Below are 14,620 nucleotides of genomic sequence, written 5' to 3'. Positions count from 1 at the left end.
TTGGGAATGCAACAACTTTATTGAAAGAAAAGTGCAATTTAAATTGGTTGAAAGCTTAAACGGGATAGCTTAGACACCTCCTCTGAGGCGCAGGACCAGGTGCAGAGTGGACTCCTTCTGGATGTTGTAGTCGGACAGGGTGCGCCCGTCTTCCAGCTGCTTGCCAGCAAAGATCAGCCGCTGCTGGTCTGGGGGGATGCCCTCTTTGTCTTGGATCTTGGCCTTGACATTCTCGATGGTGTCACTGGGCTCGACCTCGAGGGTGATGGTCTTGCCAGTCAGGGTCTTCACGAAGATCTGCATCCCACCTCTGAGGCGCAGGACCAGGTGCAGAGTGGACTCTTTCTGGATGTTGTAGTCAGACAGGGTGCGCCCGTCTTCCAGCTGCTTGCCAGCAAAGATCAGCCGCTGCTGGTCTGGGGGGATGCCCTCTTTGTCTTGGATCTTGGCCTTGACATTCTCGATGGTGTCACTGGGCTCGACCTCGAGGGTGATGGTCTTGCCAGTCAGGGTCTTCACGAAGATCTGCATCCCACCTCTGAGGCGCAGGACCAGGTGCAGAGTGGACTCTTTCTGGATGTTGTAGTCAGACAGGGTGCGCCCGTCTTCCAGCTGCTTGCCAGCAAAGATCAGCCGCTGCTGGTCTGGGGGGATGCCCTCTTTGTCTTGGATCTTGGCCTTGACATTCTCGATGGTGTCACTGGGCTCGACCTCGAGGGTGATGGTCTTGCCAGTCAGGGTCTTCACGAAGATCTGCATCCCACCTCTGAGGCGCAGGACCAGGTGCAGAGTGGACTCTTTCTGGATGTTGTAGTCGGACAGGGTGCGCCCGTCTTCCAGCTGCTTGCCGGCAAAGATCAGCCTCTGCTGGTCTGGGGGGATGCCCTCTTTGTCTTGGATCTTGGCCTTGACATTCTCGATGGTGTCACTGGGCTCGACCTCGAGGGTGATGGTCTTGCCAGTCAGGGTCTTCACGAAGATCTGCATCCCACCTCTGAGGCGCAGGACCAGGTGCAGAGTGGACTCTTTCTGGATGTTGTAGTCAGACAGGGTGCGCCCGTCTTCCAGCTGCTTGCCAGCAAAGATCAGCCGCTGCTGGTCTGGGGGGATGCCCTCTTTGTCTTGGATCTTGGCCTTGACATTCTCGATGGTGTCACTGGGCTCGACCTCGAGGGTGATGGTCTTGCCAGTCAGGGTCTTCACGAAGATCTGCATCCCACCTCTGAGGCGCAGGACCAGGTGCAGAGTGGACTCTTTCTGGATGTTGTAGTCGGACAGGGTGCGCCCGTCTTCCAGCTGCTTGCCGGCAAAGATCAGCCTCTGCTGGTCTGGGGGGATGCCCTCTTTGTCTTGGATCTTGGCCTTGACATTCTCGATGGTGTCACTGGGCTCGACCTCGAGGGTGATGGTCTTGCCAGTCAGGGTCTTCACGAAGATCTGCATCCCACCTCTGAGGCGCAGGACCAGGTGCAGAGTGGACTCTTTCTGGATGTTGTAGTCGGACAGGGTGCGCCCGTCTTCCAGCTGCTTGCCGGCAAAGATCAGCCTCTGCTGGTCTGGGGGGATGCCCTCTTTGTCTTGGATCTTGGCCTTGACATTCTCGATGGTGTCACTGGGCTCGACCTCGAGGGTGATGGTCTTGCCAGTCAGGGTCTTCACGAAGATCTGCATCCCACCTCTGAGGCGCAGGACCAGGTGCAGAGTGGACTCTTTCTGGATGTTGTAGTCAGACAGGGTGCGCCCATCTTCCAGCTGCTTGCCGGCAAAGATCAGCCGCTGCTGGTCTGGGGGGATGCCCTCTTTGTCTTGGATCTTGGCCTTGACATTCTCGATGGTGTCACTGGGCTCGACCTCGAGGGTGATGGTCTTGCCAGTCAGGGTCTTCACGAAGATCTGCATCCCACCTCTGAGGCGCAGGACCAGGTGCAGAGTGGACTCTTTCTGGATGTTGTAGTCGGACAGGGTGCGTCCATCTTCCAGCTGTTTGCCGGCAAAGATCAGCCGCTGCTGGTCTGGGGGGATGCCCTCTTTGTCTTGGATCTTGGCCTTGACATTCTCGATGGTGTCACTGGGCTCGACCTCGAGGGTGATGGTCTTGCCAGTCAGGGTCTTCACAAAGATCTGCATTGTCTGTTAGAACAAAAAGAGAGAAAAAACAAAAAAGAACCAAGAGTTTAGCAGGCAATTCACCAGTGAACACATTCTTAAAGCTAGAAATGTCATTTAAAAAAACATATATATATATATAAAATTGATTTCTTACAGAGAAGAGAGATAATAGTTAGAAGCATTTATCAGAATCATCCATCAGCTGCCTCCTGCACGCCCCCTAGTGGGGATGTGCCCGAAACCAAGGTACATGCCCTTGACCGGTTGGAACCTGGGACCTTTCAGTCCACAGGCCAACTAACTCTCTACCCAGTGAGCCAAACCGGTCAGGGCGACGTGTCAAGTTTTTATTGGCCCCAATGACTAAGCTAAACACTTGCCTAAGGCAAGGAACCAAACACACACACACACACAAGAAAAAAAACAAAAAAAACTACTCGCCTAACCCAACACAGATCAGGTACCATAAACACGGACACTTAAAACCTGCCCAGTATTACTAACCAACGCCACCCTGGAAAATTTATGAAGTAAAAAATGAAACTTGCCTACCAGACCTCAAAGTGAAACGGAACCTCCTCGGCAGAGTCGGAACCCCAGGTCCAGGCACTTACTCGGGAGAAGCAGGGGAACTGGGCCCCAGCACAATTCCGGGCTCCGCACTCCCCGTCCCTGCACGTCCGCCTCCTCAGCTCAGCCCGGGCCCAAGCCCCGCGTCCCGCCGCCCGAGAGGAATCCTAGCGCCCGCGGCGGGCGGCCCCGCCCGGCATTGTGCGCCCACAGCGGGTGACGTCACGCGGGCGCAGCCCCGCCGTGGGTGCGGGTCCGTGTCGGTTCCGAGCGGCACTCGCCCGGCCGGGTTGGGCCCCCTCGCGGCGCCCTGTCGCCGCGGCGACTTCCGGCCCGTTAGGCCGCGACCGGGCCGCCATGGTGGGCCCACCCGCGCCGCCCAGCCCCTCCGGCCAAACCCAAACCCAACGCCGCGCTCTCCCCGCCCCGCCCGCCGCGTCCCCCCCACATTCCCCTCAGCCCGCCCGCCGGCGCCGGCGCCGGCGCCGCCTCACAGGCCGCCATTTCGCGGCGGCCCTGTCCCCTCAGAGTCTCCTCAGGCCGAGAACCCGCACGACGAAGGTCCCCTCAGCCGCCTCAGTCCGCTACGGACACTCCGCCGGCCGCCCCCGCCGCTCCCCTCGGAGCGGGACGGCCCCGAGCACCGCCCCCAGCCCCCCGCCCCCGGCCGCGGCCGAGCCCACTCACCGAGAGCGACGAGGGAAGCTGCGGGCGACGAGAGAACAGTAACTGCGCTGCGAGTGACCGCGAACTGCGTGCGCCACGCCCGGCGCCGCCTTATATAGCCGCGCCGGCGCCGCGCCGCGGATCCCTCCGCGGAAATGAGGCGAGGGACTACTTTTCCCCGCCCTTCCGCCAGCCGCGGGGGGAACGAGCGCCCCGTGTCCTCTAAGTCCCCTTCCAGAAGGTTCTCTGGCGAAGGCCGGGACTCTGGGCGGAACCGGGCGGGGAGGGGGGGCGGCTCTCCTGAGGGCCGGGCGGAGGGATCAGCGCGTTCGCTGCGCGCTGCGTCCCGGACGACGCGGCCGGCGCCTGACGGGCGGGTGGGGGTGGGGGGGCGCCCGCGGCGGAAGCGAAAACCCGGCCCGGAGTCGGCGGGCGCTCGGAGCGGGTGGGGGAGCCCCGCGTCCCCCGCCCCGCAATCCCGCTTCTCGACCCCGACGCCCCGCTCCCTCAGCCCCGCCGCCCCCCCCCCGGGTCTCGGGACGCGCCCTTGGCGGACCGGGGTTCGGCCCAGCGCCTCCTGCGGAGTCGGGGTGCCGCTCCCCTCCCCCCGCCCACAGGAGGGGCCTTTATTTTGGGGTCACATTGAAGACCCTGATTGTGTGTGTGTTTCCCTAATTCTCTCCACTCCGCCCCCCCCAGGCGCGTCGCGAGGGGTTCGGGGCCCCCACCCCCACCCCCGGCGCGGCCGGGCCCATCCCCCGGGCGGGCAGCGGGACAGCGCGGATGACTCGGCAAAAGCCCGCGGGCCGGGCCGCTCAGGACACGCGGGGGGCGGGTTCCCCAGGAAAATGGGCGAAAAACAAGGTTTGCGTGGGAGACCCGGCCGCGGTGCGTCTGTACTGGGTTTTGGAGAGAGAGGTGGGCATGAAAATACTTCAAAAACAAAAACAAAACCGATTTGCCCCCAATAAATTCTCTAAAAGACTACAACATACACACACACACACACACACACACACACACACGGAACTGGCCCTGAAAGCTGGACAGGCCTAGAACTTTCTGGATGGCTCTAGAAGGTTCTTTCCCCTTCCGGTTTGGTAGGCGGGGCGGGTATGGTGGTCCTGGAGTCTCTAGACAAAGGCCCCCTCTGGGTTGGTATCCCATTGACCTCAGGACTCGAACCCTTGGAAGCCTGAGGTTTTAAAAGGACACCCTGTGTGTGTCCTGTGTATGTCCAGGGGGAAGAACACCTGTCTGATGGCCCAGATAATAAAATAATAATAATAATAATAATAGCCCAGAGAGGAGGTGTGGTTCTACAGGCGAATTGCACTGGGGCCCAGCGGGGAGGAAAGGTCACGAGCCGGGCCTGGTTCCTGTGGACGGTGATCTGCTTTGTGCCTTCAGCCTGTTTTTAAAGTGTTTTTATGTAGGTGAACGTGTAAAACAGGTTTGGGTGGTTTTTTTTTAGAAGTTGACAGTAAAAACTCCCCCTCCTGTCCTTTTCTTAGTCACTGTTCCTTCTGGACTCTTCCAGGGAAGTGTGCAGGGCATAACAATGGAGGTGGGCGGGGAGACTTGGATGTCTGTCTACCCTTTAAGGCCTTCAAGAGGAAAAATAACAAAAAATGACTAACCTTGGGCCCATTCCCCTGGGCCTAGTTGCCAAGCGACTAGCACACAAAATAAAAGGTCCCCTGGGAAGCACCTCGCCATGGCCGAGTTCAGGAAGGAGGTCTGAGCGGCTCACAATGGATTTCACCCTCCGTTATTTTTTAACCTTTTTCCTAGAGAATGAACTCACAACCGGGAAATGGAAACCAATAAAATGTCATTTTCCAGGGAGGCAGGGAGGTCCCGGGGACTTCCAATGCAGACTTCTCTCAAGGTTATTTCCTTTTTCTTTTTTTTATGTATTTCTTTATTGATTTCAGAGCCGATGGGAGAGGGGAGAGAGAGAGAAACATCAATGATGAGAGAGAATCATCGATTGGCTGCCTCCTGCCACTCCCCCCCACTGGGAAATGATCCCGAAACCTGGGCATGTGCCCCTGGCTGGAATCAAACCTGGTACCCTTCAGTCCGCAGGCCAAGGCTCTATCCACTGAGCCACACCAGCCAGGGATGTCAAGGTCATTTCTTAAGCAATGGACACAGACCGTAGGGGGGTGAGGGCATGTAGTGGGGGGTGGGAGCAGCTGGGGGGTGGGAGCAGCTGGGGGGTGGGAGCAGCTGGAGAGAGAGGTTAATGAGGGGGAAAGGGGGACTCATGTAACACTTTAAGCAATAAAGAACTTAAATTTAAAAAGAATACTCATGTAGGCAAGTAAATAATAATTTAATTTTCTGGGAAGAGGTTCGAAGGGAACAAACACGCAGGCTCTGGGCGGGTCATGTCTCTGGACTTCAGGCCGAAGGTCAGGGTTTGAGGGGAGCACAGGGTGGCTCCCTGCGGGGCGGCCCGTGTGCTGTGGGTGCTGTGGGTGCTGTGGGTGCTGTGCGGGTGTTGTTCTGCCGGAGCCGGTGATGGAGGATGTGTCACGGCTGAGTCAGGAGCTTCGTGGTCCTGACAGCGCTTTGCAGAATCCAAAGGTGTGTGTGTGGGGGGGACAGGGAGGGAGGGAGGAAGGGGGGAGGGAGGCGGGAGAGGAGGAAGGAGACAGGCTCGGCCGGGCGGGGCCGGGGTGAGCTGGGGAGAAGGCCAGGCCGCCTCCAGCAGGAAAAAACAAGTTCTGAACCGCCCTGCGTCCCTGACTGAAGTCCAGCAGGGGGGGAGGAGGGGGGAGGTCAGTGGGGGAAAGGAGACTTATGTAATACACGAGACAACAAAGAAGTCACATTGAAAAAACAAGAGGCTGGCCGGTGTTTCTAACGCCCTCTCCCTCTCCCTCCCTCTGTAAAACTCAACAAAATAAAAGAAGAAGAAGAAGAAGAAGAAGAAGAAGAAGAGAGAACGACCTTTCCCAAGGACAGTGGCTGCTGTCTGTCTGGCACGGCCATGCTCAGCCGCAAGGCGGGCCTGGGTCCCTCCGTGGGCACCTGGCACCGCGGGGGACACAACTGGGGGGCGGCCGGGGTGCTGCTGCACACCCCACAGTGGACAGCCCCTCCCCCGCCGGCCCCCCGGCCCCCGGGTCAGCAATGCCCAGGTTCGGCCCGGTCTCCAGAGGGTTTTTTTATTTTGGGGGGGGGGTCCCCTGAAAAGCCTGCACGTCCCACTGGGCCCGGGAATCGGGGCTCAGGCCCCTGGCTCCCGAGCCCACGCCCCCTGACCTAGAATGCAGGGTGCTGGACGGCGCCAGAGGCGGGTGAGTCACGCCATCCATTTCCAGCTCCTTCCTCCCCCGGATCCGTCCTTTGCGGGCGGCCCGGGGGCGGCCCCGGCGTCAGAGCCGCCGCCAATGGCAGCGTGACAGCGGCCCGGCAACAGGGCCCGATTGGCGAGTCCCCCCCCAATCCTCCCCCCTCACCCCCCCAACTCCCCACCCGGCACATGACTGCTGAGCTCACAAAGGCCTGGGTGCTGGGCTGCAGGGTGGGGGCGGGGTGGGGTGGAGGGCAGAGATGGGCCTGGTGCCCGTGTCTGCGGAGCCTCCTCCCCCCGCAGGGGGCTCAGCGGCCGGGAGGGGACACCACAGCCTCGGACGGCACCGGCCCCTCACGTCCGGGGACGTCCGAGGACACTGGCCGGCGGCCGGGCCCGGGAGGGCCGGGAAAGGCTGGCCTGGTTCTGTCCCCGGCTCATCGGCGATGCCACCTTAAAAGGGAGCCAGGGAGCCAGCTGCCGCGGGGGCAGAACACCGAAAACACACACCCCACCCCCTGCTCCCCTCCTTCCTGCTGGCGCTGGAGCGTCTGCCTCACGAGGCAGGGCCGAGGCTCCAGCTCAGAACAGCCGCCCGCCCCCGCCTTCCTGGCGCCTTTTAAAGCAATCACAGCAGCGCAGACCCAACCCGACGGGACCATCCTCAGGAACCATTTTTAAAATATATATATTTATATATCTATATTTTTTTACAGAGAGGAAGGGAGAGGGAGAGAGAGTTAGAAACATCCATGGGAAACATCGATCCCAGGACCTTTCAGTCCGCAGGCCGGCCGACGCTCCATCCACTGAACCACACCGGTCAGGGCCTCAGACTTTAAACTTGAACCTTGTTGTTTGTTTGTTTAGAAACAGGAGCTGCCACCCACAGGCCACCAGCCTCCGCCCGGGCTGAGTCACGTCAGGACCTCAGTGTCATCGGAGGTGGATGCTTTTAATTCTCCGGAGGGAGGGTGGGATGTTTTAAACGTGAGGCCGGCGTGGCTCCGTGGTGAGTGTCTTGCCTGTGAACCAGGAGGTCACCATTCCACTCCCGGTCAGGGCACAGGCCTGGATCTCGGACTTAATCCCCAGCGGGGGACGTGCAGGGGGCAGCTGATCAATGGTTCTCTCTGATCATGGATGTTTCTACTTCTCTCCCTCTTCCTTCGCCTCTGACAGCAATAAAAATATATTGGGGAAAAACAAACAAACAAAACACCTTAGAAGCCCTAACCGGTGTGGGTCAGTGGATAGAGCGTCGGCCTGTGGACTGAAGGGTCCCAGGTTCGATTCCGGACAAGGGCATGTGCCTTGGTTGTGAGCACATCCCCAGTAGGAGGTGTGCAGGAGGCAGCTGACCGATGCTTCTAAACCAGGGGTCTTCAAACTACGGCCCGCGGGCCACATGCGGCCCGCAGAGGAGTCTGATCCGGCCCGCCAGGTTTTTTGGGCAGTGAGCGCAGCTGAGGTGTTACAGTAGGAATTAGTAGTTCATATAGTCCGGCCCTCCAGCTCTCTGAGGGACCGTGATCTGGCCCCCACTTTAAAAAGTTTGAGGACCCCTGAAACTATTCCTGTCCCTTCCGCTCTGTAAAAAGATCAATAAAGTATATTTTTTATATACTCCAGTGTGGAGTCCAGTGAGACAGACGGATGGACGGGGACCCATTGTTGCTGCAGACCAAGAGCTGGACCCGCAGGATGAGTCAAACATAGCTCGCATTTTTAGGGATGAAATGCAGTGTCCACGAATAGGGAGTTCATGCACTTCATCCGCTCATTCATTCTCACGTCACTCATTCCGGGCCTGTCACTGCGGAAGCCACGCCGGGAGCCAGGCCCCTGCTGGGAAAGCAGCTCCTCCTGGAAAAGGTGGTTCCTCCCCCCACGGAGGGCGAAGGCCAGGCGGGCGCAGACCTCTGGCCTCCGGCTTACACAGCACCCCCTGGCGGCCGGATGGCGTTACTGCCCCAGGCGGCTGTGGTTCCCAGCACCACGTTCCTTTCGCCTCCTTCATGTCCAGCAAAATCGCATTTGGAACATTCTAGGCTCGAGGAAGGGCCGATCATGACGGGGAAAACCCCGCATCCCAGTAGGTCCCTTAAGGATGAAGGGCGAAAGAATGAGGAAAAACACAGTGGAGATGCCGGGGATCGAACCCGGGGCCTCATACATGCAAAGCATGCGCTCTACCACTGAGCTACATCCCCCACCCTGCAGCGCCCCTTCCTGGAGTTCTCTGCTAGACTCTAATCTTAAAATCTGTCTTCCTAAATAGATTTTATACATTTAACTGTACAGCGCACTTTTTTTTTTTTTTTTTAAATAAATTTTATATACCAAGGTTGCAGGTTCAATCCCCAGGCAGAGCACACACAAGAAACAACCAGCGAACGCACCAACATAAACTGGTAAATAAAACAGATGCAGAGACACAGAAGCAGGGGACAGGGGGACAGATCCCAGAGAGAAAGCACGGGTGGGAGAGATTTAACCAAAGACCTTGTATGCATATGTGCACAACCCATGGACACAGACAGTAGTGTGGTGAAGGCCGGGGGGAGAGGCGGGCAGGGGCAGGGAGGAGGGGGTCAATGGGAAATAAAAAGGGGGAGACGTCTGTAATATTTTAAGCAAGAAAGATACGTGTGTTGTTTTTTTTTTGTTTTGTTTTTTAAAAACCACAGTCAGGGGAACAACAAATGGATGTATCTTTCTCCCAAAGAGGCCTGTTTTCGAAACCTCACGGCCGGGTTCTAGCCGGTCCTGGGACCAGGAGAAAGGGGGAGGCCTACCCCATTTTTGTTTGTTTTCGGTGGAGGCGCGGGGAGGGATTTAAATAAAAGTGAAATCTACAGGGGAACCCTGGCTCCTGACAGAGTATGCACTTCTGTCACCTCCACTGGGGTCTCTGACCCCACATCTCTGACCCCTCCAACCTCTCCCCCTTCCAGCCACCTCTTCCCCGGTGACACCATCCCGCTGCAAACAGACCTGTTCTGCGTTTGTGTTTTTGTCTCACAAAAACAGGACTATCCTTCCTGCACAGAACAGCCTGGTACCCCATTCCATACTGATTTCCCTTTGACCCTCCCCCAAGGACACGTCTGCACGTATTTTGTTTGTGTGTTTACTTATTTACTTCCGTCATCGCATTGTTGAAAGTATCACCTGGGTCCCCATTTCCCCCAGTGGACCCCCTCCGGCCAACCCCGCACCCTGGCCCAGGCCCTCACCGCCCCTGTCTGTGCCCATGAGTTAAGCGTGTGTAATACAAGGCACACAAACCTGCCATTGACTGTGGCCCCTAGAACAGTGTTTTTCAACCTTTTTTGGGCAAAGGCACACTTGTTTCATGAAAAAAATCACGAGGCACACCACCATTAGAAAATGTTAAAAAATTTAACTCTGTGCCTATATTGACTATATATAAAGTAATTCTCTTGAATAGGAATCAAATAAACACAAAGAAAGTATTTTATAATTACTTTATTATGAAATATTAAGTAAACAAAATAGTGAAAAATTATAAATTCTTGTCTTGTCTGCACCTACGGCACACCAGGCAACATCTCGCGGTGTGCCCAACATCTCGCGGTGTGCCCAACATCTCGCGGTGTGCCGGGGAACAGCGGTTGAAAAACGTTGCCCTAGAAAACAGGACAAAACAGTAAAAGATGCACAGCCTCCCCGTCGGGGAATCGAACCCCGGTCTCCCGCGTGACAGGCGGGGATACTCACCACTATACTAACGAGGACAAGCCATGCTGAGGATCCTCCATACCCATTCCTATAGAAACAGCGCTCTTCCGGCTGCGGCGGCTGCACGCCCCGCGGTGCCCCCTGCGCGGCCGGGGCGGCGGGCTCCTCCCCGGCGCGGAGGGACCCGCCCGGACCCCTGGAGGCGCTGAGCGCCCCGAAAGCAGGAAACACATGCCGCTGGAGCAGACCGCCACTTCCTGCGTCCGAGGGCGCTCCGGGGGCGGGGATGTAGCTCAGTGGTAGAGCGCATGTTTTGCATGTATGAGGCCCCGGGTTCGATCCCCGGCATCTCCAGTTTTTCCCCAGCTTTTTATTTGAAAGTCTTTCAGGGTGTGCAGCTGTGCGCGTGCCCCCAGGCTCGCCCGCTTTGTCTTTTCCCGCAACGCGGCGGGCGTGATGCAGCTGCGGGATGACCCGCCGCCGACCACCGCGCGGCAGCTTCACCGCTTTTCCGAAATAAAGCAAACTGGGGCCAAGGGAAAGCTGGCTGCCGCCGGATTTCCCCGGAGGGGGCGCATCGAGAAGTTTCCAGCCGCCCGGGCTTCCGGTGGAAAAGCTGCTTTAAAAAAAAAAAGCAAAAAAAAAAAAAAAGCTGCTTTAGACAAAGAAAGTAAAATCCCCCCTTTATCCTTCTCCACTCGTGTATTTCCGCCGCGCTCCGGGGGAAAGAAAAATATAAAAAGAAAAGAAAAAGGAGAGCTGCCGAAACCCGGGATCGAACCAGGGACCTTTAGATCTTCAGTCTAACGCTCTCCCAACTGAGCTATTTCGGCGGCTGTAACGGAGCGCCTCCTGGTGCCTCCCCAAGCTTTCCCTCCCGGCCCTGCGTCATCGCCCTCCGCCCAGAATCCGGGCGGGGAGCCGACAGCCAGCTGCCATCGCCCCCTGCTGGGCGGCCCCACCTGCAGGCAGTGCCCCTTCCGGGCCTCCGGGCGCCGCCTCCCGGCAGCCCTCCCTGATCACGCCTCCCAGCAGCACCGCAGCCCCGGGCCGGGGACTGTTCGCTTAGGTGTTGGCCCCCCGGCCCCCGGCCCCCGCCCCCCAGAGCAGGGAGCCCTGTGTCTGGGTCCCGCTGCCGGGCCGGGCCTGGGCCATAACCTGCGCCCCGCAGACAGCGGTGCATTCACAGCGGGCGGGCGGACGGACGGACCTGCCTGGCCCGGACCTCAGCTCTTTCAGGCTCCCTTCTCTGTGCAAACGCACAAGGTCACCCGTGGGTGCAGCGCCCCGGGCAGCGCCCAGGTGCAGGGTGCTGACCACGCGGGCCTGTGGGGTGACCTCCCTCAGGGCAGCGAGTGGCCCGGATCCGGCCTCCCACCTGGGCGCCCGCGCAGCCCCAGGGCTGAGGAGGCAGCAGGTCCGCGCCCGGGAGCCGCCCCTGACCCCTCTTTGGGAACCGGGTGGGCGGCTGGGTGGGTGGGAAGGGCTGCAGGGGGAGGACCCGCCGGTGGGGGGACTGTCCACGATGTGAGGACATTTGGCAAGTGTGTTCCAAGCACCCCGTGAGCCTGCGGCTCCTCCCCGAATCCGGGAACCAGATAGTTCAGGGTGAGAGTTGTGCTCAGAAGCCAAACAACCCGGAGCAGTGGGGTGGCATTGGAGGTGGGGTGGCATGGGAGGTGGGTGGCATGGGAGGTGGGTGGCATGGGAGGTGGGTGGCATGGGGTCCGGCAGAGAGGAACAGGGGGCTGAGAGGACCTGCAGCCTGGCGAGCCCGCGGTGCTCAGGCCGGAGGAGGCGGCCCTTGGAGGGACCAGACAGCAGGTGCCAAGGCCCTGAGGCAGGAGGAGGGGCTCAGGGCGGAGCAGCAGTGGCCGTGGTGAGAGAGGGGAGAGGGTGATGGGGAGAGGGCGCCCGCGAGGCCGGAGCTTGCCAGGCCGCAGGGAGAGGCCGTGCATTGTCTTCCGGTGGCGGTGGCCGTAGGAGGGCTGATGGCTGGTGACAGAGTTCATCCGGTGTCACAATCAGTCCCCCGGAAGGCGAGTGTGACCACGGAGTCTCAGAACCATCTGTGCACCGAGTGGCACGCCCCGAACCCCGAACCCCATTGGGAGGGAGGGGACCCCGGGGACTCCCCCTGCTCTCCAGGCTCAGCAGGCCTTTGGAAAGCATTAGGAGCGGCATCCTGACAAAAATGGAGGGAGGGAAGAAGGAGAGGGAGAGGGAGGGAAGGAGGGAGGGAGGGAGGAAGGAAGGAAGGAAGGAAGGAAGAAAGGAAGTTGGAAGGAAGGGGCAGGGAGGGAGGAACACGGGAAAGGGGGAATGAGGGACCGAGAAAGAAAAAGAAAATGGAAGAGCCAGAAGGTGGAGAATGGAGTCAGGGAGCCGCTCCGCCTTCTCCAGGGCCTTCTCCCCAGAGGGGACCGTGCCTGGAGCAGGTGGGGATGCGGTGACCGCGGCAGGTCACACAGCCATCGCCCAGGCCTCAGTTGCACCATCTGTCTAATGGGGTGAAGCAGCACCGACCCGTGAGGTTGCCGCGGAGACTCACCGAGGGCACGTGATGAAAGCTGCGTAACTGCTGGCTGGTGACCAGGGACATAAATGCAAACACACCCGAGCTCTGTCCACTACTGATCACGCATATAGCGGGAACCCGTTAGGCCGCGCACCTGGCTGTCTTCCTCAGCGGCGCCCCGATGGCCAGGTTTGGGGGGACAACGGCGGAGGGTGCGTGTATCACAAGAGACTTAAAAGTTTGGCGCAGCCTCCCCGTCGGGGAATCGAACCCCGGTCTCCCGCGTGACAGGCGGGGATACTCACCACTATACTAACGAGGACGGGCGCTGATCGGCCCTCCTCCGCGGCGGTCCATATGGCCGGGGCGCCCTCTTCCTCTCGCCCGCCCGCCCGCTCGGGGCCGGGCCTCCGCCGTGGGCGCCGCCGCCGCCGCCGAGAGGACCCGCCTGCACCGGAGTCTGAGCACTGAGGCCGGAGCGGTGCGCGCGGAGCGATACTGAGTCTTCCTTTCGCCCCACAGCCGCCAGGCCCGGGGGATGTAGCTCAGTGGTAGAGCGCATGCTTTGCATGTATGAGGCCCCGGGTTCAATCCCCGGCATCTCCACTTTACCTTTTTAAACCTTATTTCATCTTTTTAACGGTGTAAATCGGCGGCGGGTTGGGAAGGCGAGCAGAGAAGGGGACGCAGGCTCCGCCATCAGCAGACCTGAGAAGGCAGCTCCCTGGGGCCTAGTCACAGGTGCCCAGATCCCTCCGCCAGGGCGGTGGGCTCCAGCGTTTGCGGGAGGGAGGGAGGAGGCAGGAAGCTGCGCTTTTAGACAGACACCCCCGGTGTTGGCGCCAGGCAGTAGGAAAACACTGGGTGTTTCCAGGGAGTGTTTTGCAACCGGCCATCCACTCGGTGCCCGATGCCAGGCGGCGTGCACGCACTGAGCACCTACTGTGTGCGCACGCAGCGCCCAGGTGGCCGCCGATCGCCCATTAACCGGCATTTCCTCAGCTCCTGCCCTGGAGGCCGGAGCCCGAGGCTGACAACAAGCAAGCGCTGCTGCGTTTTAGGGAGCCCGAGGGTGGGCGGGGCTGACGGGGGAAGGTGGTGTGGGGGGGCTGCTAGAGATCCTCGGGGCGCCCGCCTGTCTGCAGAAGCGGAGGAAGCGGCGCTGCACCCCCCGAGGCGGAGGGGGGCGCTCCGGGCTGCGGGGACAGAGCCCACGCGCGGGGCTCACAGCATCAGCGAGCAGGGGCTCCGGTCTCCCAGACGCCGGAGGGAGCAGGAGCGAGTCTGGGCGTGAAGCTCCCCCTGGCGGCCGCGCGGGGAACCAGCGATGGGCCCACAGGCTGGACACCACCAGCCAGGCTGGGGGTGGCCGAGGGGAGTGAGGGGCCCCGCAGATTCTGGGGGGGCAGGGACAGGGCTTGCAGACGGCGGGGATGTGTGGGGGAGGCCAGGGAGACCCAGTGGGGGGCGCTCTGGGGCCAGCGGCCAGGCAGTGAACAGGAATAGTGAACATGGCCTGCTGTGTGGTCTGTCTCGTGTCCACGCAGTCCGGGACCCTGGCCTGTATACTGCGGGATCCGCACCAACCAACGGGTTTAGGAAAAGCACCAGGTAAAGGTGGGCGGAGCCTGGCACCCCAGGTGACCTCCCTGACACGCAGGTGAGTGGCAGGTGTGTGGGGAGGGGCACCCCCAGACCACCCATTCAGAGATGCACCAGGACTATTGGACTGCCACGCCAACGTT

The 14,620-nt window shown here is 59.9% G+C and overlaps 1 protein-coding gene across 1 annotated transcript; it reads right to left on the bottom strand.

Moving 5' to 3' along the window:
- UBC (ubiquitin C) lies at nucleotides 1–3,588 on the bottom strand. Its single transcript, XM_084867427.1, has 2 exons — nucleotides 3,367–3,588; nucleotides 1–2,130 (listed from the first exon to the last, which is right to left on the bottom strand). Exon 2 carries the CDS (start codon nucleotides 2,125–2,127, stop codon nucleotides 70–72), a length of 2,058 nt encoding a protein of 685 aa, XP_084723553.1. The 5' UTR covers nucleotides 2,128–2,130; nucleotides 3,367–3,588; the 3' UTR covers nucleotides 1–69.
- Between the last annotated feature and the right edge of the window lie 11,032 nt (nucleotides 3,589–14,620).

Source organism: Pipistrellus hanaki, assembly GCF_964339955.1.
Source record: "Pipistrellus hanaki genome assembly, chromosome: 19".
Lineage (NCBI taxonomy): Eukaryota > Metazoa > Chordata > Mammalia > Chiroptera > Vespertilionidae > Pipistrellus > Pipistrellus hanaki.
Note: the sequence above shows the minus strand (reverse complement) of the source record. Positions and strands in the feature narration are given on the sequence as shown.